General features: G+C 37.9%; 1 protein-coding gene across 1 annotated transcript; it reads right to left on the bottom strand.

Moving 5' to 3' along the window:
• Nucleotides 1-13,920: 13,920 nt before the first annotated feature.
• Nucleotides 13,921-22,547, bottom strand: LOC129426030 (butyrophilin subfamily 1 member A1-like). The gene is made up of 8 exons (XM_055182148.2): nt 21,965-22,547; nt 21,431-21,781; nt 21,019-21,291; nt 20,563-20,670; nt 15,844-15,951; nt 15,381-15,425; nt 14,851-14,877; nt 13,921-14,550 (listed from the first exon to the last, which is right to left on the bottom strand). The coding sequence occupies exons 1-8, from the start codon at nt 22,176-22,178 to the stop codon at nt 14,021-14,023; spliced, it is 1,656 nt and encodes a 551-aa protein (XP_055038123.2). The 5' UTR covers nt 22,179-22,547; the 3' UTR covers nt 13,921-14,020.
• Nucleotides 22,548-23,548: the final 1,001 nt, after the last annotated feature.

Genomic DNA, 23,548 nt, shown 5'->3' with positions numbered 1-23,548 from the left:
AGTTTGTGTGAACGCAAACAGCCAGGAGATTCAGAGTTAGAGCGCTATTTGCAACTGATATCAGTGATGATCCGCTAGCTTTCGAGCAGAACAAAGGCAAAATATTCTTTCTTGGTCACTCAAGGTTGTGAAAAAGTATCAATCTGCGCTACCCGTACACCATCAGAACATGTTTTAGTGCTGCTGGAAACATTATAACCCCAATAAGGTTTCTCACTTTTTGTTTCATGGTTTGAAGTGCTATAATAAACACACACATAGGCGCCAATCCCGTGGGTGCTCAGAAGCTCGGCTCTAGCACCCAGCAAAATGGCAAAGCACATATGCTCAGTTTATTCACATTAAAGGTACGGTTTTCCCTGATCGCAACTTTAGTTAGTGTGTAATCTTGCTGTTTGAGCTAAGGTATTATTTATGCTCTAAGTTCACTGCCAAGCAATATATTCCCCTTTCAAACTGTCATGGAGTGACTTTTATCGGCGGAACGAAAAGGGCGAAGATCCTTCCGCCCGCATGAATTTTAATGAAACACCAGGTCGGTTCCGGCCAACTCCGGGCAAACAAATCGAGGATTAGAAGGATCAGGTGTGTTAAGCAAGTGTGGCGAATGATGATTGGGCTTTGAAGAGGAGAGGAGGCCCATAAAAAGGGCGTGAAAGAAACTGAAGGAGAGCAGTTGTTCCACGAGTTCGCTTTGGGAGCCCGCTGGATTGTTGTGAAAGGGGGCGGGTGAGGGCAAGCCGGAAAAACGAAACGAAGAGTAAAGACGAGCATCTGGATGAAAGAAGCCAATGGCAGATGAAAAGTAGCCTTCAACGAAGGAGTGAAAAGCCACGTTTGTTCCGGCGTTCGCGGAAGAGCGAAGCGGGTGCTCGTTTTCCGTCGATCGCTGTGTGTGAAGCGGAGGTCTATGGTGTGTTTGGAGAGACATCTTTTGTGTGGATTTGTAGGCTGGGCGAAATCAAGACGGGAGAATTGGGCTGAAATAAAGACGAAGATAAGTGCTGAACTCATTTATACTGCAGTGATGCGCTGTTGATTCTACTGTGTATGTTGAAGGAATCTTATATGTCGAAAGGATGGATGAGTCTGCATAAACAAGGCCCTGGATGGTTGGGACATCTGTAAGGAAAAAGGGAAGAAGGAGTTAAAGGAACAGTGCGATACATTGGAGTTTGTCTTGTTATCACTCTGTCACTTGCAATATTAACCATACTGTCCTCTTAGTTTGTCTTTGTTCCCTGATTGAGTGTGTTAGCCCCCAGCTTGTTGTGAAAATTCATTGACACATTGGAGTCGGCCGAGGAAGGGAAGGGCTCAAGTAGTCGTGGCCTTGACGTTTACATATGGTTGTCTTCTGCCTTAGTCATCGAACGATACAGGACTCTGAACACGGCCCAACGGGTGACCCTGACCTTCATCACCGTGAATGCGTGGAGTGCGGTGGGTGATTATTTTGTGAGAGTGTACACTTGGATTTTTGGAGTGCTGTGTATTGTCAGTGTTGTCAGCGATCACTTCCCAGGCTGAAGAAAGAGACCTGTTTCCGAAGAGCAGAGTGGTGGCACTGGACAGCTGTCTTTTATTCCTATACGACTGGGACCGATTCAACTCCCCCCCGCCTGTGGTGGCGCCTCGACTGTAGCAAGTAAGGCTGGGCTGTGAACATTGTATTCGACATCTGCAGAGGGAGAGCTTGTATCTATCTATTTGTGGTGGGAAAAAGTGTACTTACTGTTGTTGTGTATAACTATACACGTGTCGAGTGTTTCCAGATGTCAATCTATGTCCATGTCTTCTGCCTGGTTGTCTGAAAGAAAGTTGAGGTGAAATGGCTGGCCCCGCTCTTGTAGCACGCTGTACCGTACAACCCCCCACCTCCATCTACCTACCTCTGTGACCCCATCTAGTGGGTGCGTTTGTCTAAACAACAATCCGCCTCACCCGGTGCCTCCATCTGCCCCTTTCCTGCCTGAAGCTAAGAGGTGGTGTAATCCTCCTTGCATGTTCCTTGAAGTATTGTTATTGTCGAAGAGATTGTGTGTCTTTGCTGCCAGCCTGCAGGTCTGAGCCAAGGGCTCTGTGTCATCGTGGGATTGTGTTATCCTATGCCCTGAAGTCGGCGCCTAAGTGGTCGTCGTAAGTCTGTTCGAGAGAGGAAGACTAGAAGTCGTTGTGTGCCTATACGTCTGCTCCAACCACCAGAGTGTCAAGAAGGATAAGCCTTGTACATCCGCCCATTCCCTTGCCAGTAAGTTCAAGTTGCAAAGCTACTTACCAGTGTACCCACCTGTATACCTCCCTGTATGCCTAAAAGCTAAAAGCCCAGTGTACTTACCTGTATACTCCCCTGTGTACGCCCAAAGCTACCTACCAGTGTACCCACCTGTATACTCCCCTGTGTACGCCCAAAGCTACTTACCAGTGTACCCACTCGTATACCTCCCTGTACGCCTAAAGCCCAGTGTACTTACCTGTATACTCCCCTGTGTATGCCCAAAGCTACCTAACAGTGTACTTACCTGTATACCTCCTTGCACGCCCAAAGCTACTCACCAGTGTACGCACCTGTATACCTCCCTCTACGCCTAGAGCTACTCACCAGTGTACTCACCTGTAGACCTCCTTGTACGCCCGAAGCTACTTACCAGTGTACTCACCTGCATACCTCCCTATACGCCCAAAGCTACTTACCAGTGTACTCACCTGCATACCTCCCTGTACGCCCAAAGCCACTTACCACTTACGCCCGAAGCTGCAAGCCCAGTGTACTTACCTGCTTATTTACCAGTGTTCTTACCTGTATCTATCCTTCTGAGCTCAGGAAAAGAGGCTAGAAACGTTCACTTGTAGTTCACCTGTGAGACGCAAAGAGAGGAAGCCGGGAAGACTTACCTGTAGTTCACGTGGAGACGAAGAGAGAGGGAAAGTCAAGAAGACTTACCTGCAGTCCACGTGAAGAGTCAGAAGTGACTCGGATCACTGTTCCCTCAGTTCCAAAAAGCTCACCATTTTTAGAACCCTTCCCCTTTTCCCTGTTTTTAATTAAATAAAGACTGTTACATTTTATTCCTCTTGTCTGTTTGGTCATTGGGGCATTTTGGGACGTCCTCGGGGTGGAAACAGAAGGAGGAGCATGACCCGCGACAGGGGCGCTCCGCTCCGCTCCCACCTGTAACAAAATCCTACAGCGAACGGCCAATTTGTACTACAGCCCTCTACTTCCAAGTTGAATGATGAGCTATGACTAACCTCTGCCCACAGGAACATGTCAGGCGTCAGCTAAGCTCAAATGGCTCTGGCTGCACAATTAATTACACACGATTGTCACGCGCATTTCGTCAGTAAAGCCCCTTGATAAGTAATAAATCACCATCAGCTACTTTCATATGAAGCGCCATTTACTACACAGACCCGTAGTTTACTGACAAAACGTGAAATCATTGCCGATTATGAATGCGATATTTATTTCCCCTTTTGTCAGTGAACTATGGCTCTGTGTAGTAAATGGCGCTCCATCTGAAAGCAGCTGATGGTGATTTATTACTTATCAAGAAACCAGCTTTACTGACGAGATGCGCGTGACAATCACGTGCCATTAATCGTGCAGCCCTAGCTCTGGCTAAGCTAAGCTGCTGTCGAAACACACTAAACAAACTACACAAGCAGAACTCGTTACATAATTCTGAAGGAGGGACTTCATAGAACAAGGAAGACATCAGCCCGTTTTGAGGACAGTGAAAACAGCGCTATACAGTAAATTGTGTGAAAAATATTGTTTTTTACACAAAAACATGAACACAATCAAAAACACAGAAAAAAACATTACCTTTAACTTTACAATTCGCATCTAAAATCACACGAAAACATGACTGCACTGCTTTCCACCTCTTCAAAGCTTTTGAGCGCTCCAGAGCACCTGGTGTCCAGTAAAGCTGGAGGTTGTGATGAGCACCCACCGGTGGAAAAAGAAATTGCCGCCTATGAACACACACGTTTGTTAAGAAACATCATATATGATCTTTGTTTACAATTTTTATTTTCAATATATATATATAAAAAAGATATATACCTCCCCCCTCACACAAACACATTATATAAACCACCGCACCACAGTGGTGAATTGGTGCATTACCATGGCGGTGGTAAAATACTGTCACAGCCATAATAAAGATAAGACAGAAAGAAATGCTGTTATGTACACAACCACAAAGATCCATTTTGTCTGTCAATATGAAGCCTCTTTAAAACTTGCATCAACATCCACTCTGAACTATGAATTAACTTCTGTGTCTGTCTATTGAAAACGAAGGGTCTGAAACATGTACTATAGAGGGAATAGTGACATACAGAAGAAATTAAGTGCTGTGCTGAACAGTGACCATTGCATACTGAATTATTTTCTTATATTTTCCTAATGACAATGATAAACCAGTACTGAGAAACAAGTAGCAGGTGTTTTTAAAAAGCTCACCTGTGAAGTTTCATATGTTTGTGTGTCATCACGTTTCTGACCTGACAACCCTTGCTGTCTGTTTCTTGTTCAATCCTGACAACATATAAAAAAGTAAAATTAGTGCAATAGTAAAAGATAATTCTATAAATGATGACCTTTATCAGAATGTAATGCATACACTTGCATACTGCATTTAAGTATATACTGTAAAATATCAGGGTTAACATGTCACAACATTACCTGATCCAGACAGATGTAATGGCTGTTGATGCATTAAAATCTCAGCATTGACAAGATCACCATCACTATGTTTAATTTGAAGGGCTCTGATAACAAAGACATTACAAAAGATTTATAAAAATACACTGAAAACAAGAGCACATTTATATATAACTAATATTTTCAAGTTCCATTAAACGTGCTAATTATTCATCAAGAGAAGTAAGCAAAATAACACCATTACACTTCATTTCAATTCAAATAGCACATGCCAAAAACTTACACTGCTTGACTTTTTCTTACAAAGGAGTTCAGAGTCTATTCTCTGCTTTAAATTGTGGATACAGCGCGAGCGACCGCAGGTACAAGCATAAGCGTGTGACGTAACGTGTGATTGCCTGATAAATGCAGTTATTGCAAATCCGCGAGCCATAAAACACCAACATATCATCTAACTTTAAGTATAAACACTTAATCAGTAACACGAAATTAAGCAAGCAGCATTAATTAACTGACCGCACTCATCCAGCTGCCGTGCTGCTCCTCTTTACAAATGACTCTGACAGAGGTGTCTGTGGCGCCTGTAAGACCTCTCAGTTGGATAAACTGACTGAACTACGATATCAACGCTTTTCTACCGAACAGTTGTCCAAAAAGCCCTTACATTTATGTGCTTTTCTGAAGCAATAAACAACAATGTGGTTAAGTTGATAACACCCGATATAATATTAATTGATTAATATTCATATTACAATCATATTCATGTAACCGTAGTCCAATTTCGGCGGGAACATCCCGTGGAATAGCGAATAAACCATTATAACGGATACGTTCACAATTTACAGAAAAACACAATTAATTGGCATCGTGCTTTTTGTCATACAACATTTTATGTGTGAATAAAATTATGTTACGCGTTTTAAACATTGACTTATTGACTTGATATTTCCTTACCTCGATGCACTTCTCGATGATCACGCAGACAGCCGTTAAACTCTCCAGTATCGTGTAATCTCGCGAGATTACCTCGCTTCTTTTTTGTCAGGATCAAACATTCCAAACTGACTTGTATGAATGAAACATATAAACGTCTTGATGTTATTTTATTATTAATGGTATTTTTCAAATTTATATTTAAAATGTTATATTTTAGACACTGTGATGAAAATATAATAATAATAAAAAACAATAATAGTTTATTTGCACGTGTTTATTACATTTTTAACTCTCCCCATTACAACTTTCAAGATGTTAAACATGAGTCGCATTGATTTACAATGAATAATAAATATACTTTTTCAGACATTGTTTTGACATAAATTTAACGTCAATTTGACATCTTATTTCCTGACATCAAATCAACATCAATTTAATGTCAATGATATTGACCTGAGATATAGAGACCACAAAAAACATGTCAGTTTGATACCTTTGTTGGGCCTCTTTACAACCACAAGGAAATAATTACAAAATATAATGAAAATATGCATATTCATGCACGTCATACATGGTGGTCAAAATCTTGACTATTTGTTGATGTCAAATTGACGTCAAGGTGCCCGCTGGGTAATTTCTGAAATTTCATAATAAGCACCAGTGAGGTGCAGGTCTCTCTCTCTTTCGCCCGCGTGCACGGCCGCTCTCTCTCTCTTTCGCGCGCGTGCTCGCTCTCTCTGTGCTTGTGCAGCTGAGAGTCTCTGGCATGCAGAAGTCTCTTCAAACGTGCGCAACGAAACTGTGCCGCCAAACAAAGAAAATAGTTCCCGCACATCATGCTGTTAGTTGTTATAAAGTTTAAGTTTACTCGCGTTTATATCAGTGACGCGTGCGCAGCTGGAGCGATGTAGTTTGACGCGACGTCAGCTCACAGTACCACACATCTGTTGGTTTAGAAAGACGAGAAAGAGACGCAACGGTAAAGGTGCAAGTTTAGAAAGTAAAGAGCGACACAACCATCTCAAATGATCATCCCCTGATAGCACCATTCATATTTAAAATCTCCTTATCTAAAGATCTTATATACAGGTATGTTCCCTGTCTGTCTTGTGCACATATTCATACTTGTTCGTTTTACATGCTTATGTATGCATAAATACTGAATACAATGCATACTATATCTTCAAATATCCTACAAAATAAATAACTGTTTAAAAAACAAGATTTTGTCTATAAAGACTTATCTTTTGTTATCATTAATGCATTTTCACTTTAAAACTAACTTTAACTTATTTTATTTTTAAAACTGTGCTGAGCATTTAGTTAGTGAGTGGCAATGAATTTTCAGCAAATTTGTATATTCCAAGAACTATATAAACATAAAGCTTATAAATAATATACTTTCACACATTTTGGTTTTATTATCACCACAAGTTGCTGTGTGTGGTTGTTAAATAAAGTGTCTTGTGTTTATGCTCAAGTGGGCTCAGTGATATGTTAATAACAATATTATGTTGTTTTCTGGCTCAAAGAGGGAAAACTCACTGTTGTATGTCTTGAAAGAAACTAATGCATTTTGTGATGTAGATTACCTAGATATACACTTAAAAAAAATGAGACTATAAATTGAGGGTATGGGGGGCCTACAAAACCTCTCAGCCCCAGGGCCTGACATTAGGTTAAGGCGGCCCTGCGTGTAGGACATTTCGCAGGGCAGGTATTGCACACCGCACATGCATGTTAAATAGTGTGAGCTTAGTCAGAGTCTATTTCAAGATCCAGAATATGCGTTAGCAGCCTATGTTGATCGTTAACCATTTAACAAGTATGATGTTATTTAATGTTAAACTATGTGAGTGGCGCTGCAGGGATTTCAGCAGCGTCAAGTGCATCACCTCCATGCTGCTTTTTGTTTTGATGACGCATGCAGCTGTGAAACGCAGGTGTTGCCAGATTGGGTGTATAAAACACATATAAAACGGTTACCACACAATATAAAAGTAAAAAAAATGTATTAGTGCAACTTTCATGAAGTTGAATTAATAAAAGCATTTCCTGCGCTAGAAAAAATAGTCCCTGACCGTGAACAACAACATTCCAATGTGTAATATGTATGAACCATAGACTGTAAAAAAGATGGACGACGCCTGTTCGCTCTCTTCCATTGGTGAAAAGTAAAGCCGCCAGTGTCCCGATATGGCGCTGACATCTTGGGTCTTGAGTCTGAGCAGTAGCGATTTCGGGACCAGTCCTGCGCAGTAGTGAGCAGGAAGTAAAGTCGCGAAATCAAGACCCCGCCCTCACTCTCACAGAATGCACATATCACATGATATCACAGCTGTCAATCATGACGTGAGACCACAGTTTTTATATCATTAATTAACTAACTAAACACAAACTTATTTTAAAAACAAACATTTTAATATGCATCAACGTGATACAAAAAAAATACAATAAATGACAGAAACCAGGTTCGGAAAAAAAGATAATTAAAGTGTAGTTAATTTTTTTAGTTGATCTCAAGTCCCATTGAATAACATGGGGAGGCGGGCTTTATGACCTATACTGGGACCAGTCACTGGGGGGCGATCAAGACGTTTTGGCTTCACTTTTCAGGGCTTGTGCGGCACGCTTGGTATGAACGCTCAAATAAAAACAACAAACCCATACGTGTGGTTGCTAAGGGCACAGTGATATAACAGTTGGGTAAAGTGGTCATAGCCGTGTTTTATCATGAATAAAGCACAGCTATTGACCAATCAGAATCAAGGATTGGAACTAACCATTTTATTATATTCAATATTGATATTCTTGTACAATATACAGTATGTTCACCTTTTCCTAGTTTATAATAATAATTTCTAATGTTTTTTTTCTTCTTTTTTTCAAAGGCTCTTAGAAGACTACAACAGAAAAGATGACAAATATAAAAAATGATAAGTTATGTCAAGGTAGCTATATATTTATAATTAATATACAAATACAAACTACCAAAACATAGTGTCTACAACTTATGTAGAAGTAGTGCTTATGTGCATATTTAAGCTGAATATGAATGTTTTGCATATTGTTGATGAATATAAAAAAATGCTATGACTCTTCTTTCATGTTAACACTTTCAAATAAATTTGTATTTGTTAACATTTGTTGATGGATTTGCTATCATGAAATAACAATGATCAAAATTGTTCATTGGCGTTAATTCATATTTGAAGAGTTTTGTTGCAAAACGAGATAACTCCGTTTTTAACATTTTTGTCAAAACATGTTTACTATTATGTTATCATGTTATTGTTTTGTTTTATTGTGCTACTTAGCTGTATTTTTTAAGTTATGAAGGTTTAAATCAAAACAAACCAACTGCAGTTGAATTGATATTAATTGGAATGCACAACCGAAAAACGAGATTTCTGACAAATAAAAAGAAAACGAAGTTAACTCGTTTTGCAACGAAACTCTTCATTTGTTAATGTGTATATGTATTTTTTGTATACACACCAGGTTTATAATTTCTGAAACTATTATATTAACTGACTTAATAGACACTGAGATATTAATATGTTTCTTTAAGTAAGCAATAAGGTACGAGAGGCTGTGCTGTATCGTGAATAAGTAACGGCTGAAGGGCGTTGTTAGGCACGACGCGAAGCGGAGTTATTTATTCACGATACAGCACTTGCCTCGAGTACCTTATTGCTTTTATAAAACGGTTACTACACAATATTAAAGTAAAAAAAAATATTAGTGCAACTTTCATGAAGTTAAATCAATAAAAGCATTCCTTCTGCTAGAAAAAATAGTCCCTGACTGTGAACAATAACATGAAAGCTTAAATAAAAACAACAAACTGTTCTCAAACTTTGTCTCATTATATGTTTATGTGTTGCTAAGGGTGTTGCTAAGGGCGCAGTGATATTAAATAGAACTGTTGGGTGAAGCGGTCATAGCAGTGTTTTATTGTGAATAAAGCACACCTATTGACCAATCAGAATCAAGGATTGGAACTAACCGTTTTATAATTTATAATACATGTGGTATTAACTGTACAGTTAACACTTGATGTACATACAATTTGTACAAAAAGCATTTTTTAGTAGCACAACATTTACTTTGAAGTTGGTCTAGTTATTAAGAAACTTGAAAGTGTAGTCCATCTCAGTCTTGGTAGACACACAAATAAATTTTTCTGTTTGTTCTTACTGCCAGGAATTGCTGTTAGATGGCCAAGAGTATAAATAACATGGGTTGCTTAAGGATGAGAAAAAAAAAACATATAAAAAAGTTACCAGTGGCATAGCACATGGCATCGGTCCTCCAATCTGCAGATAAATCTTGTCCATTCATTCTGTATCATATTTGGGCATGGTAGTTCAATGAAAAAGTTTTTCTTGTATTAAGTTGTGTTTCTCCACACAGATGATATATTTAGCACATTTCTGCATAGAAGCAAAGCACTGTTTATAAACTGAAAAAATCTGAAAAATGGTTTCTGACTACCAATTTTGTAGAAACAATAATTTGATGTGGACACAACATGTTTTACACTAACTGCATTAACCCTAATAAGTCCCTTGGGGTCAATCTAACCCAAGCCACTTTTCTTTAGTTAAAAAACATGGTTTCCTTCATCTCAGTGGAACAAGATTTTGTGACTTCTAGACTATATCTGTCAATATTCATATAAAAAACGTAGGCTTGATTCGGTCATTTTAAAGATTACCAAAAGAGGGGTAAATGGGGGTAAAATGACCCCAATTAAAATGAATGGGAAATGCAAAAAAAAATAGTTTTTCTTTTTATTGGTCAAAAAAATCAATGCATCTAGAATAAATCTGAAAATGTCAACACAGAAAAGTAGACCTACTAGAGCACAAATGCAATATAGAAAAGACATACTCAACTAGAGTGCGGATCGGGCCGCATTTTTCTGTCCGAGCCCAGCCCGCGTCTGACAGGGCAGTAACCGAACCCGACCATAACCCGACAGGCATTAAGATATTTATGTCCAAACTCGACCTGAGCCCGACATGTTATAAATCTTATTGTCACAGCAACATAAACACATTTCCGCACACATGAAGGTGAATGCCGATAGTTCATCTTAAATGAAATTTTTATGTTTATCAGCTTACCCCAGACCATCCAAGATGTGGGTGACTTTGTTTCTTCAGTAAAACACAAATGTAGATTTTTAACCCCAACCGTTTCAGTCTGTCAGTTGTATCATGGAAGTGGATGGTAACAAAATCACAGGTAAAAAAACATGCACAGACAAATCCAAATTAAACCCTGCGACTCGTGATGACATATTGATGTCCTAAGATACGAAACGATTGGTTTGTGCGAGAAACTGAACAGTATTTATATCATTTTTTGCCTCTAATACAACACTATTCCCAGAGAAATATGTGCGTTCACATCAACTTCTTACTCATCTAATGTTTAGCGGGTTGGGAAACAACATCATAGATGCATACTGCCACCTGTTTTGGGAGCCCCGTATAGTTTATATGTGCCCTCATGCCGTGCACCCGATACAGTAGGTGGCAGTATGCACCTATGAAGTAGTTTCGCAACCCGTTATTAAACATTAGATGAATAAGTAGGGGATTTTAAACAGGTCCATTGGCTACCTACATATTATAATAAGCTGTTTTAAATTTCAAATGTTCAATGTTATATTGCGCCGAACCCGAACATAATTTCTAAATATCTATCCGAACCCGGCCCGGCACGTCGGGGACCATCGGGTCCCGTCGGGCTCGGTTCGGGTATCCATCCTCTAACACACACACACACAGTAAAACTTAAAGACACACACATAAAGCACAGACAGACATCTAAAGTCATAAACACACATTTAAAAATGCATCAAAAACTACAACATTTGAAATAGTATTTATTTTTAATGTCCCTTCTAATGTTTATATATACATAAATTCACAAAATGTATCACTAAAGAAGTGATGTGAGCAGGTAGCCACATCCAGTGAAATGAATGGGTCTCTACGACCCTCTGCTGGTCAAAATTATTTATTTCCTAAACTGTAATTCTTTTATGTTTTTTTTTCTTCTAAACACTAGATGACCAAATTTAACACATAACATCTTGATCAATATCTAAAAACAATTTAAATCAAATTTAGATAATAATTTCTGTGAAATTTCTGTGAAATTGGTGTAGTTGAGGAATTTAGTGGTAAACGGGTACAAAAGTACTTCATATCTCCCAAAACACAGCAGTAATGTATAGAAAAAATACATACATACAAATACAAATTATTAGTATCATTAAAAATATATATATTTTTTGTAATCAATCTTTTAATTCTGGGGTCATTTTTTACCCCCAAGGAACTCTAACGTATACAGAAAATTGGGGCTTATGAGGGTTAAACATAAGTGCATCAAATTTTGTTTTTTACTTTAACAACAGTGAAAACAGTGCGTCTTCCCGTGGATGATATAAGTTAGTGTGCATCAAGCGGTATAGTACTGCAATATAACATAATGGCAATATTAACATCTAATGCTAATATCCTAATTTAACAACGAACATATACAAAAGGAATAACCAAACTATTTAGAGCTTGTCTTGGCGGGTCCATAACTCCGCCCACATATTGCATCACCAATAACCCAGGAAGGTATTTTATACATGTTGACTGAAAATGAATGAGAATATGGTTCATATGTTGAACACATTGAAAATTACCAGGGCCCGGTTCCCCGATAACGCTCACTCTTAGCACGCTAAGAAGGCTCAAAAAGATATATCTTAGCAAAGTTGTTTATGTTCCTAAGTGTGTTCCCCGAAGTGTCTCTTAGGAAGCTTCTTAACACGCTGCCTCTAAGTACGACGTAACAATGTCGCTGTCCCAAGTGAAGGTGCTGAATTATTTGCGATCGATCGCTCAGGGATCGATTCTCCACTTCACGCGAAGGTGCATTACGGCGTTAAGAAAGACAACATGCTCTGTACAAATGGAACATTACTCAAATTATTCCAGTAACATTTATTTTAACATAGTTTAAGTTATCCGTCAAATATAGACTATTAATTAAATTATAAAATTGTCAGTAATACGGGTAGACGAACCGGGTATTCCACTAATCATCCACGTTAAACATGGGTTTAACGACTTTAAAAAAATATTTAATACCCTTTTATACTAATGGTAATGTACTACGATCAGAATTGATTGGCAAGCAGCTGCAGTTACTTCTGTTTAATGCGGTATTGCTGGCCATTGTTTAATGTTTTCAATAAAAAGCAATATCTACAATGAACAGAGAGAGAGAGAGAGAGAGAGAGAGAGAGAGAGAGAGAGAATTAGATACAGAATTATGGTCTGAGAAGATCCAGCAGCTCCATAATGGGTTGTCTTGGGAGGCAATTTTTTTTATTTAGCCACGTCAGGCAAAATGTCATAAGTGTTGCCGAATAATAAAATTGTCATGGACTAAACGGTTACGCGGCCGGTGTCGAAGTCTGTTCCCCCTGTGTTTCCCTTTAGTTTAGTCTTTTTATCGCGTTTTTATCACATTATATGTTTATTCTTTATATACATTGAAAGTTTTAATGGCTACTGAGATGTATATGTGTGCATTTATGTAATGTATCTTGACTGTTCTTGATTGTAAGTCAATTATTTTAACAGTATGAATCATATTATATGTATAATATATATTTATTATGTTTGGAAACATAACAGTTTTAAAACAAACAGTAGAGAAAAAAGAAAAGAAAATGACAGGCTATATGTTAAAAGACATAAAACTGTCAAATATGAAATATTTAATAAATTGTGTAATAGAATACATGATATTATTGCTTTTTAGTATAACCAATTGAATTCTAAATAAATTATAAATATAACGTGATGAAAACGCTATAAACATAGAGGGAACAGACTTCAATGAGGAACAAACACCGGTGCCGTCTTTGATTCATTAGTTCTGATACCAAATAAAGTCAACTGCATAAATAGTCCTCTATCCATTGCAAACATATTTTATTATAAGTCTTAAAAATGTCCATAACATAAAATCATTGTCAGCATACCATAGTTTGACTTGTACTGCGCTGCGCTGATTTCTAAAGACTGCGGCGATAGCGTTTTGCGCTCAAACAACGCTAAGAGAGAGCTTACGAATGGTCCAGACCAACCTTACGAAAGTGTGACTTACAGAAGATATACTTAGCGTACGAACGTTTTGGGAACCGTGCCATAGAGTTAAGAGAGAGGTTAAGAAATAGGTTAAGAACTACTTAGCGATAAGAACGTTTTGGGGAACCGGGCCCAGTTCTTTACTGTTAGGACATAGTAGTAGGACATGGTACCGCACGAAGATCAAGGGTTCTTTAATTCTCCAATTTAAAAGTAATTTCAATCAGGTATCAGATATTTATAACATGTTGAAATCACAGATGATGAGTGGTTCAGAGGTAAGCTGCCAGAAGAAAGGAAACAGTTTTTCATGAAAAGATTGATCAGTGTAAGAGTAAATATGACACATAGACTCCAGATCATAAAAAGAGACTCGACCCTCCTCATAATCCACAAACACCCCGACTCTCTGAGGCTCGACGCTCAAAGAAAGAGGAACATATGGACTCTCACAAGCCTGATACTTTCCTCCTCTCAAACCCATTGTCCAGTATCCATTCTCAGGATTCAGCTTGATCCAACCCTTTCTGTTAGCAGATTCTCTGGCCACACCCACAAACCAATCACTTAACCCCTTCACCTCCACCTCGTAGTAAAAACACCCTGAGGTGAATCCTTCCTTTCCAAGAACACAGTAACGTATATCAAAGTTATTTTGCATGTTGTTATTCACTTTTTCAGGTTGTTTGTCTGCAAATCGCATTTGTTTCCCATCATCAGACAAAATGAGACGTGGATGAGCTGAATCAGGATCCAGAGTCACATTCACTGTTAAAATATTGAGATTTCTGCTTTACAGATGAATGTTGTAATAATGAAGATGATAATAATATTATTCGTTTGTGTCTTTCTAGAACACAACATCACTTTACAGAGAAATAAACAAACTTAAACACACTGCATAGAGAAAATTAACTGAAACAAAATCTGAACAATATAATGAACACAGATGAAAAATATAAAGAGGATAACAAACAAATTCAATGTGTCAATAAAACCACATACAGTCTCTCATCTAAGAGCTGTAGATCTATAACACTTTAATGATGTCATCAAACTTTAACTTACCTGCAAATTTTCTTAACAGCGATTTCACTAAAAACAGATAGTAAAGAGTTAAACACAGATTATAACAGAATTATACTTAAATGTATTGTGGAGGATTTTCTTTTTCTGGGTGGATCATCAAGACAATTGTTCCTTTCTAGTTGTCAATCAGGAGTGTTGCGCAATTGCATTTTTTAAAAAGTGGAGAAGGCGGTTCTTTTCTAAAATTTGAGAAAATCCTCCACTACACCTTTAAGATTGATATTAAAATCATTATATTATATTAACTTATATTAAAAAATTATATTAAATTATAATATTATATTATATTAAAATATTAAAATAATACTGTTACAATACTGTAATAATGATATTACTGTGAATGTTTTAATATAATTTATTAAAATAAATTATATTAAAACATTCACAGTAAAATCTAATCAATCTGGTTTACTTACATATGATATGACACACAGTGTGTTAAATTGTATTGCAAATGAAAGTTTGTCTAATAATGAATCATTTTATTAAGACATTGAAAATAAACTCACAACTTTTTACAGTCCCGTTCTCTATCATTGAAAGCGTCTGATGTTCTGAGTTCATGTGGTAAAGAGAAAACAGATTAAGTAAAATGAGACAACACATTAAAATGAAATAAAAAAAAACAATAATTACAAACATAAACACTTTAATATTTTATCAAGTTTTAATAAATGATTTTATGTTTGGCTTTCAGTTGGATGTGATAAAGGTTTTATCAGAATTTGATCTGATCATCTAAACTTAAATCAATTATGTTTGTGTAAACATTTACAGTGCAGGTGGATAAAGTTTGTGAACTCTTATGTGTATAATTATAAAACAAATAAAAATGGCATGTGCATTAAAATTTGGAATGAGGTGTAATAATCGTATGTGAATATTTAGTTCATTCATTAAATATAGAATTGATCAAAAAAATTTTATATTAACAAAAAACCAATAACATAAATAACCAACAGACAACATTACCTAAATGTATTCTCCTCTCTTCACTCAGTAGTCTTTCTTCCTCACTTTGTAGTCTCAATTTCTCATTGTTTAGCCTCTGGTCCTGTCTCTGTTTCTTTCTCAGTAGTTCTTGAAAAGAAAAAAAAAACATTAAAATGATAATATTATTTCTTTACAACTACAGGAGTTAAAACTACAAACATGCAACATTATTTTATTAAGATTATTTTATGGCAAGTATTTGCAGTTTAGTTTACCACAGACCATAAAACTTTCTGAAAGTGTCACAGGTGGGAGCGGACCGACCCGTCGCGGGTCACGCTCCTCCATCTGTTCCCACCCCCAGGATGTCCCAAAACACCCCAATGACCAGACAAACGAAGGAAATAAAATGTAACAGTCTTTATTAAATACTAAAAGCAACCATAGGGGGGATTAAAAAGAGTCTCAAGTCCTTTGTCCCTTAGGCTCTCACAGGGGAGGGACATTCAAGCCGGGATACAGGTCAGTACACTGGGCTCTTAGCTTTGGGCGTACAGGTGAGTATACAGGGAGGTACACTGGCTCTTGGCTTTGGGCGTACAGGTGGGCAGGGACGTGCACAGACATTTTGAGGGGCAGGGGCTCAAGTGAAATAAAGGGCACTTTTCATAATTATGTATATTTTTTTCTTTTTTTTAAACAAAAAGTATATATATTAACGCAATTCTGACTTCCTTTTTAAAACATATAAAAAAAAATAATTAATTTTATCTTCCTCAAACTCACGCAATTGTTTTATTTTCAAAAGATGTCTACAAAATAATCAGTTGTTCACACAGACACAATGGTCTCCTTAGTAGTCTAGGTTTATAGAGCAGGAAAGGAAGCCATTACACAATGTGCATGTTTTGAAAACATTAAATTACACATTAATTACAAATTTGTTAAAATGCTAAAAACAAAGTTGTGACTGCCGAGTTAGCGCTACATGCCAATAAATGCTATATCATATGCTAGCGTTTAGCTGATTAGTTATTACTCAAAATGTATTTTTTGTCTGATAAGGGCTCAAAATATAAGGTCTGTTTACTAATGTGAGCTTCTGGCATGAGCCTCAGAGCAGAGCCAATCAGAGCAGAGCTCAACATTATTATTCATGACCCTTTCAAATAGGGCAAAAATAGACCATTTAATTAAAATGACAAATTCTAGGGTTGTAAATAGACATGTAAAAACGTTTCTGGATAATTTTTGCACTTAATAAAGCAACATACCTTCTATGTAATTGTCAAAGAACAATTTAACATATTATGACAACACATCCTATGGCACCTTTAATCATAGGTTTCATATTTATTAGGGTTACACATGTCAGAAACAGCAAATATAGATTAGGCCTATTTTATTTGTATTTTATATTTTACTTTTTTGTGATGTCAGTGACAATTCAGACTGGGCAAGTAAAATACTGAACCATCAGATTTCTTCCCAATCTACTACAGCACTCCAGTATAACGCATTATATTTAACAGCCATTACAAAAAACGCAAACAAAAAAGCTAACTACTGCAGTTAGCAATTATTTTATTGTTTGTGCTTTATTATTTTATGAGCAGTCTGTTTAAACTACATACACTACACTGTTACAAGTTTGCAACTCTTCGGGTTAATATGGGATTGCCATGGAAAACAATGTCCCTGAATCGTTATGTGTAACAACGTGTCCCATATTTTGTGCATAAAACTGTTAATATAAGAATGCTTTCTTCCTCACACACTTACCGGTAGCTGCCTGCATAATCATGCACATGATCGCGTCTCGTTCAGGGCAGGCTGAGCTTTGGCGCTTGAAGCGCGAATGATGCAGCACGAGTGTAGACAGACCAATCATAACGCGAAGTAAGTTAGAGAGGCGGGACTAAGGAAATGTAAAGCCAATCATATTAGCGATTTGAATTTTGGAGGCGGGACTCATCTGTTAACCGTTTGTGTGCCACAAATAGCGCTATTTTTCTTTATATAAGAGTTTAAATCTCATTTAAATGATTTCTGAATAAATTCATGTTAAATTAAATAAGCAACAAGTAAAAAACACAAGAAACAGACAGACATCAGTTGTTATATGAATAAAGATCATATTTTTTTTTTTTTAAAGCACCCCAGAAAAAAGGCACTTTCTCTCCAGGAATAAAAAGGGCAGGTGCTCAAGCCCCCTTTGATGTCTATGTGTGCACGTGCCTGCAGGTGGGTATAGGGGACGACACACTGGACTCTTGGCTTTGGGCATACAGGTGAGTATACAGGACGGTACGCTGGGCTCTTAGCTTTGGGCATACAGGTGAGTCCACAGGCTTTCAGTTTGTGGGGCGTACACGAAGGGTATACACATGCACCCAGGCATTTCGCTTTTCGACGTGCAGGTAAGTACACCGGTGAACCCTAGGCGTTGACTTCCCAACCTCTCGTGGAAACAGTCCAACAGCGATTCCGAGCCCTTAGCTCAGGACCTGCAGCTGACAGCAGAGAACACACACACATTTCCGGCAGTATATTAATACTCCCATGGGCACACAAGGAGGGATACGACACCTCATTTCTCGGCAAAAAAGGGCAGAAGGGAACTGTGCATAGGCTGGCACTCTCCACAGCCACGGCGCCACCACCAGGCTGAGAAAAGGGGTTAATGAGTTGCAGTCGGGTGAATATATATAGAGGACAGCCGCCCAATGTCACCACTCCACTCTCCTATGACAGGGCTCTTTCTTCGGCCTTGGGAAATGATGACTGACAACATTGACACAGCACAACACTACAATTTCTCAGGTGAACACACGTCAAAAGACTCACCCACCGCACTCCACACACTCAGGGTGAATTAAGGTCAGACTCACAACATGGGTCGGAGCTATCGTCCTGAATAGTCGAAGGGCTGGTGAAGAGTACGAATATATGAGAACATGGGGACCACGACCTTCCAAACCCACTCCTTCTTCTTCTCGGTCAGTCCCGGCTCAACCACCGATCCTTATCGCGGATGGGGCCGCTCACACACTGATCGAACACACAGGAAACACACTGGGATACCGTATTAGCAACGATGTCGCTGGCAAGGCAACAACTCCAACATAACTCACAGTTTTGTTGACACTGAATACTTCCCCCTCTCTTCCAGATGTCTGGTGTATCCAAGGTCGATAGTGCAATGATTTCTCCGTTCCTTCCTCTTCTCAATGCGTTTCCGGTGTCTTCTCAATGTACACAAGCTCTTCAAGGTAAATAGCACATGTCAGCACGAATACTTCGGCTTGCGGGCTTCCCCTTACCCGCCCCCCTTTTGTAACAAACCCAGCGAGCGCCCCGAGCGAACTCGTGGTGCCAACTCTCTCTTCCGGTTATCTTGACGCCTTATTTATATCCCTCCTCTTCTCAATAATGCCCAATCACCAATCGCCACGCTCCGTTTGCACACCTGCTCCAAATAATGCTTAATTTGTTTGCCCGGAGTTGGCCAAGAAAACAAACTTGTACACTCCTGTCAAAATGAGCAGCCTTGCAAGTCAGTCACATCTGTCTTTTCAAGTGTCCCTATACAACCTCCTCCCCTCTAAGTTTGTCATTTCAAGTATGTCATTTTCAATTGATGGTGTACTGAAAAGCTCAAATGCTGATTTTATATCTTGGACATGGCTGACAACATATCTGATGGGGCCTGGAACCATTGGGCAGTTCACATTGCACGTCTAAAACTGTGTGAAAATGTGACCATGACATTTTCCTCATCCTTCCCAACACGCTTTCCAACACGACATTCTGAAAAGTTAAAGTATTTTCAACCGGCTGCAGCGGCGATGTACCTGAATCAATTTTAGTGTGCTTGTTGTGCCTCAACATTTGAAATACTTAAACATAAACCGTCCTTAAAGGGCGGAGTATAGTCTGCCCGCATGTTCGACCTATGCATACAATGTACAGAGAGTTTAAAAAGGAAGCGGGACCATAATAACCATTTTTGGGAAGGTCATGTGTCTGCTGGTGGTTACTGTCAAAAAGCTCTGACAAAATCTCAGTGACAGAAAACCTTTGCTTACAGGTCATTTTCAATTGAGAGTGAGCATAAAAAGAGAGCCCACAGAGCACAATGGTTTTGTGGGCTTCTGTGTAGGCTTTTATATGTTTGCTCTGCCCTACGAGAATTAGGATCATGTGAACTATCAGTGGTTCTCGCAGTATGGTTGTTACGTTAGATCTCTGAAACAGAGGGAAGATTTTTGAATAATGAATATTTATCATATACATATTGAACGTATACAATTTGTGAATATTATAAAATTATATTATGTTATGGTGACCTCAATATCACCCAAAAACAACCAAAATAAATGCAAGTAAAATTTTGTTTTTTATACAGCTTAAAGGGCCTGGTGTCATAATGACCCCGAAGAACACCGATGTTACAAAATGTGTAGAGGACATTGAAAACATATTATCATGTAAATGTTTAATTTACCAATTTGACCTCATTAAATTAGGAAAAGTCATGAAATCTGAAGCAAAAAAATTATGTCAATCATGTTTTTACAGACGTTAAACTTTGAATGGGGTCAAATTGACCCCAAAGATAATAGGAGGGTTAAAAACCGCAACAAACAGCATTAACACACACTGCAGCCAACATAGATGCTCATGCTGATTTAGCTACATACAGTACACATTTACATACGTTATAATAAACATTGCAAAAACAAACATGAATGTTACCTCTGTGTCTACAAACGCACACAATGGTCATTATTCCAGTGATCACAATGAACACAGTTCCAACTGAAATCAAGATCACTGATGTCCTCAAAGAGTTAAACATTTTACCTGCAAAACAAAACTGTTGTGTTACAAATTATTGTTTGCAGTCATAATAACTTATTATTTTATTATAAATGTAATCAAGAGATATATTGTACATTAATTGTACATACAATGCAAACCTTGTTTCACTACAACAAAACTGTACAGCAGAACTAAATCTGTCAAACATCTTAAAACAGACTGTCTTTAAACACAGCATTACCACCTTGGGTGTGCATTATTTTCTTATAATTCAACGGCCTGTCTTCAATTATACCTTACTTGAATTATGAAAGTATTCATGTATTACTGCATGAAATCATCATGAGACAAAATAAACAACATACTCAGAATCAGTGTGTGTGTACTTACTTGATGTAATAATCTCAGTCTCCATCACGTGATGTCTCAGTTTGACTCTACAGTGATATTTACTGTCTCTGTTATATACAGTGATCATGTGTTTTACTCTGAATCCATCTGTCTCTCTCTTTGCATCTATATTTTCAGATGTCAAAGTGACTCCTTCACTATCCAGCCACACAAGTTCAGGTTCAGGGTTCCAACCTTTAGATTCACACTGAAGATGAAGTCCACCAGAAACATCAAATCCATCTATAGTGATGAGTGGAGGACTTCCTACAGCTACACACACACACAAGGATGAAAATGGATACTTTATTCTTCTGATTATGTTTTATGACTTATAACAACAAATACAAAAAAATCACTCTTATTGAACAGTCTCACACAATATGTATCAAGTTTTTAGTGGTTTGCTCACCCTCAACTCTGAGATCAACAGTGATGTCATCACTCCAGGTATTGGACTGAATAAAACACTTGTAAGCTCCTTCATCAGAGATCTGAACTCTTGAGAGTTTGAGTGATGTGTTTCCTTTCTGTAGTTCATCTTTAAACACTTCAGTTCTTTCTCTGTACGACTGAAGCTGATTTGTGTTTTTATCTTCATGATCTTCATAGAGATGAACTACTGAGTCTTTGAGATCAAGTCTAAACCACTCGACTCTCATGTTTACAGCACTGATGTTGGGTTTGAGAGAACAGGGCAGAATCACATCTTCACAAGATACAGCGAGAAGAGGATCTACAGGTCCAACAACATCAAATTGATCTAAAAGACAGAAAACACATCTAAAATCTGCAATCAAAGACATTTTGTGGTTTTATTATGTTAAATTGTTTCTTAAGAAAAAATTAATGCAAAATAATGGTCAATTTTTGCAACAATCACCATTATAAACATTATCTTATTATAAATTATCTTATCAGTTTGTTATAATGTGTGAATATTTACCTGCTGTTGAATCTGTGATTCCAATAATAATCATTAGAGTCAAATAAATGAACTCCATCACTCCAAAACACAGATTCTTAAACATATGAAAAATAAATGTTTTTAGACAAACACAAATAAAACCTTTATACATAAAACTGTTTTCTCTTATAATAAAACTAAATAAAATGTAAATGACTAACAATTGCAGAATCTGGTCAGTTGAAAGTGACATGATTGTCAATTACCCATACTCAAAATGTGACCTCTGCATTTAACCCATCCCAGTGAGTCGTAAAACCCGTTCCAACCTGCTGGTCATGAGACTCCAACCACTACATAGATAGTCATTAAAATCTTCATCATAATTTGTTAAACGATTAAACTTTTACAGCCAGTAAACACCATCAGGTAAACCTTTTTTTAAGAGAGACTGGCCTACATTTGCATCATGCAAAAAACATTATTGACAGGGGCAAGACAACTTTTGAAACATTCACTAGGTTCCAGGTAGAAACAGATTCTTAAAGGTGCCAAAAAATATTTTATACCATGGGGCTGTTGAATGCTTTACTCTGACTGGTTGAGAAATGTTCCACGGGTAACAGTGATGCAAGGTTGATCCAAAATAAGTGGGTGCCTGCGGTCACCCGTGGTTTCAAGTCATCCAAAAATATTTTTAATGATATTCGGGTCACTGTCGGTTTGGGTCATTTGAAATAAAGATACCAATTAACTATTTTAGACAATTACTTTTTTTAAAAACGTGGGCCAGGAAGAGGGTCAGGTACAATATTTTTTTTTTTGTGGTCCAAGTTGCGGGTTAGTTTAAAACGCTGGTTGGGTGTGGGTTGTTTATACATTGACATTGCGCATCACTGACGGGTAAGTCAAATGTCTTAAAATAACCACCAGAGCAATGTTTGTGGTAACAGTAGCACAGCATAATCAGAATAATTGACTCCAGTCCTTTGAATTATTTGAAATTAATGCACACCCGTGATTGTAACTGCACACCTCTCCGTACCTCCTTGGTGTGCATTATTTTCAAATAACTTAATGGTTTAAATTAAATTGTTCTCTGATACCACATAGAAGGTATGTGGCTTTATTAAGAGCAAAAATGATCCAGAAACGTGTTTACATCCCAGGATTTGACCCCAGAATGAAATGGTCTATTATTATCTTCTGTGAAAGGGTCATGAATAATAATGGCTGTTTCTCAGAGGGGTTCAGTTCAGTAGCTCTGTGTGTGTAAACAGATCTTGGGCCCTATCTTGCACCCAGCGCAATTGACTTTGTCAGTGACGCATGTATCATTTCGTATTTTGCACCGGCGCACAGCAGGTTTTTCCCTCCACAGACGCACGTCGGCAAACTAGGGAATGAACTTGCGCTGCCTGGGCGGTTCAGCGCAAAAAAGGAGGCGTGTTCCGGCGCAAACCATCTCTTATGCTATTTTGCAGTTTCAAAAAACAATTGTGCTACTAACCAAAAAAACTAGTCTAAAGTCAGTGGCACGTTGCGCGTAGTTCATTATGCTATTTTAAGGGCGCATGCTTGACCATAATGTATAGCGTGCACAACGCGCATTGCTTATCTAAT

Source organism: Misgurnus anguillicaudatus, unplaced genomic scaffold (assembly GCF_027580225.2).
Source record: "Misgurnus anguillicaudatus unplaced genomic scaffold, ASM2758022v2 HiC_scaffold_29, whole genome shotgun sequence".
NCBI lineage: Eukaryota > Metazoa > Chordata > Actinopteri > Cypriniformes > Cobitidae > Misgurnus > Misgurnus anguillicaudatus.
The sequence above is the reverse complement of the archived record's forward strand: the minus strand, read 5'-3'. Positions and strand labels throughout refer to the sequence as shown.

Bases quoted from the DNA above. Each gene is read 5' to 3' on its own strand.
- LOC129426030 (XM_055182148.2), bottom strand. From the start codon at position 22,178: ATGTCACTTTCAACTGACCAGATTCTGCAATTGTTAGTCATTTACATT. The intron at 21,292-21,430 runs GTGAGCAAACCA...GTGTGTGTGTAG, and splicing joins TGTTGATCTCAGAGTTGAGG to CTGTAGGAAGTCCTCCACTC. The intron at 15,426-15,843 runs GTAATGTTGTCT...ACATGAACTCAG, and splicing joins AGAGAGGAGAATACATTTAG to AACATCAGACGCTTTCAATG.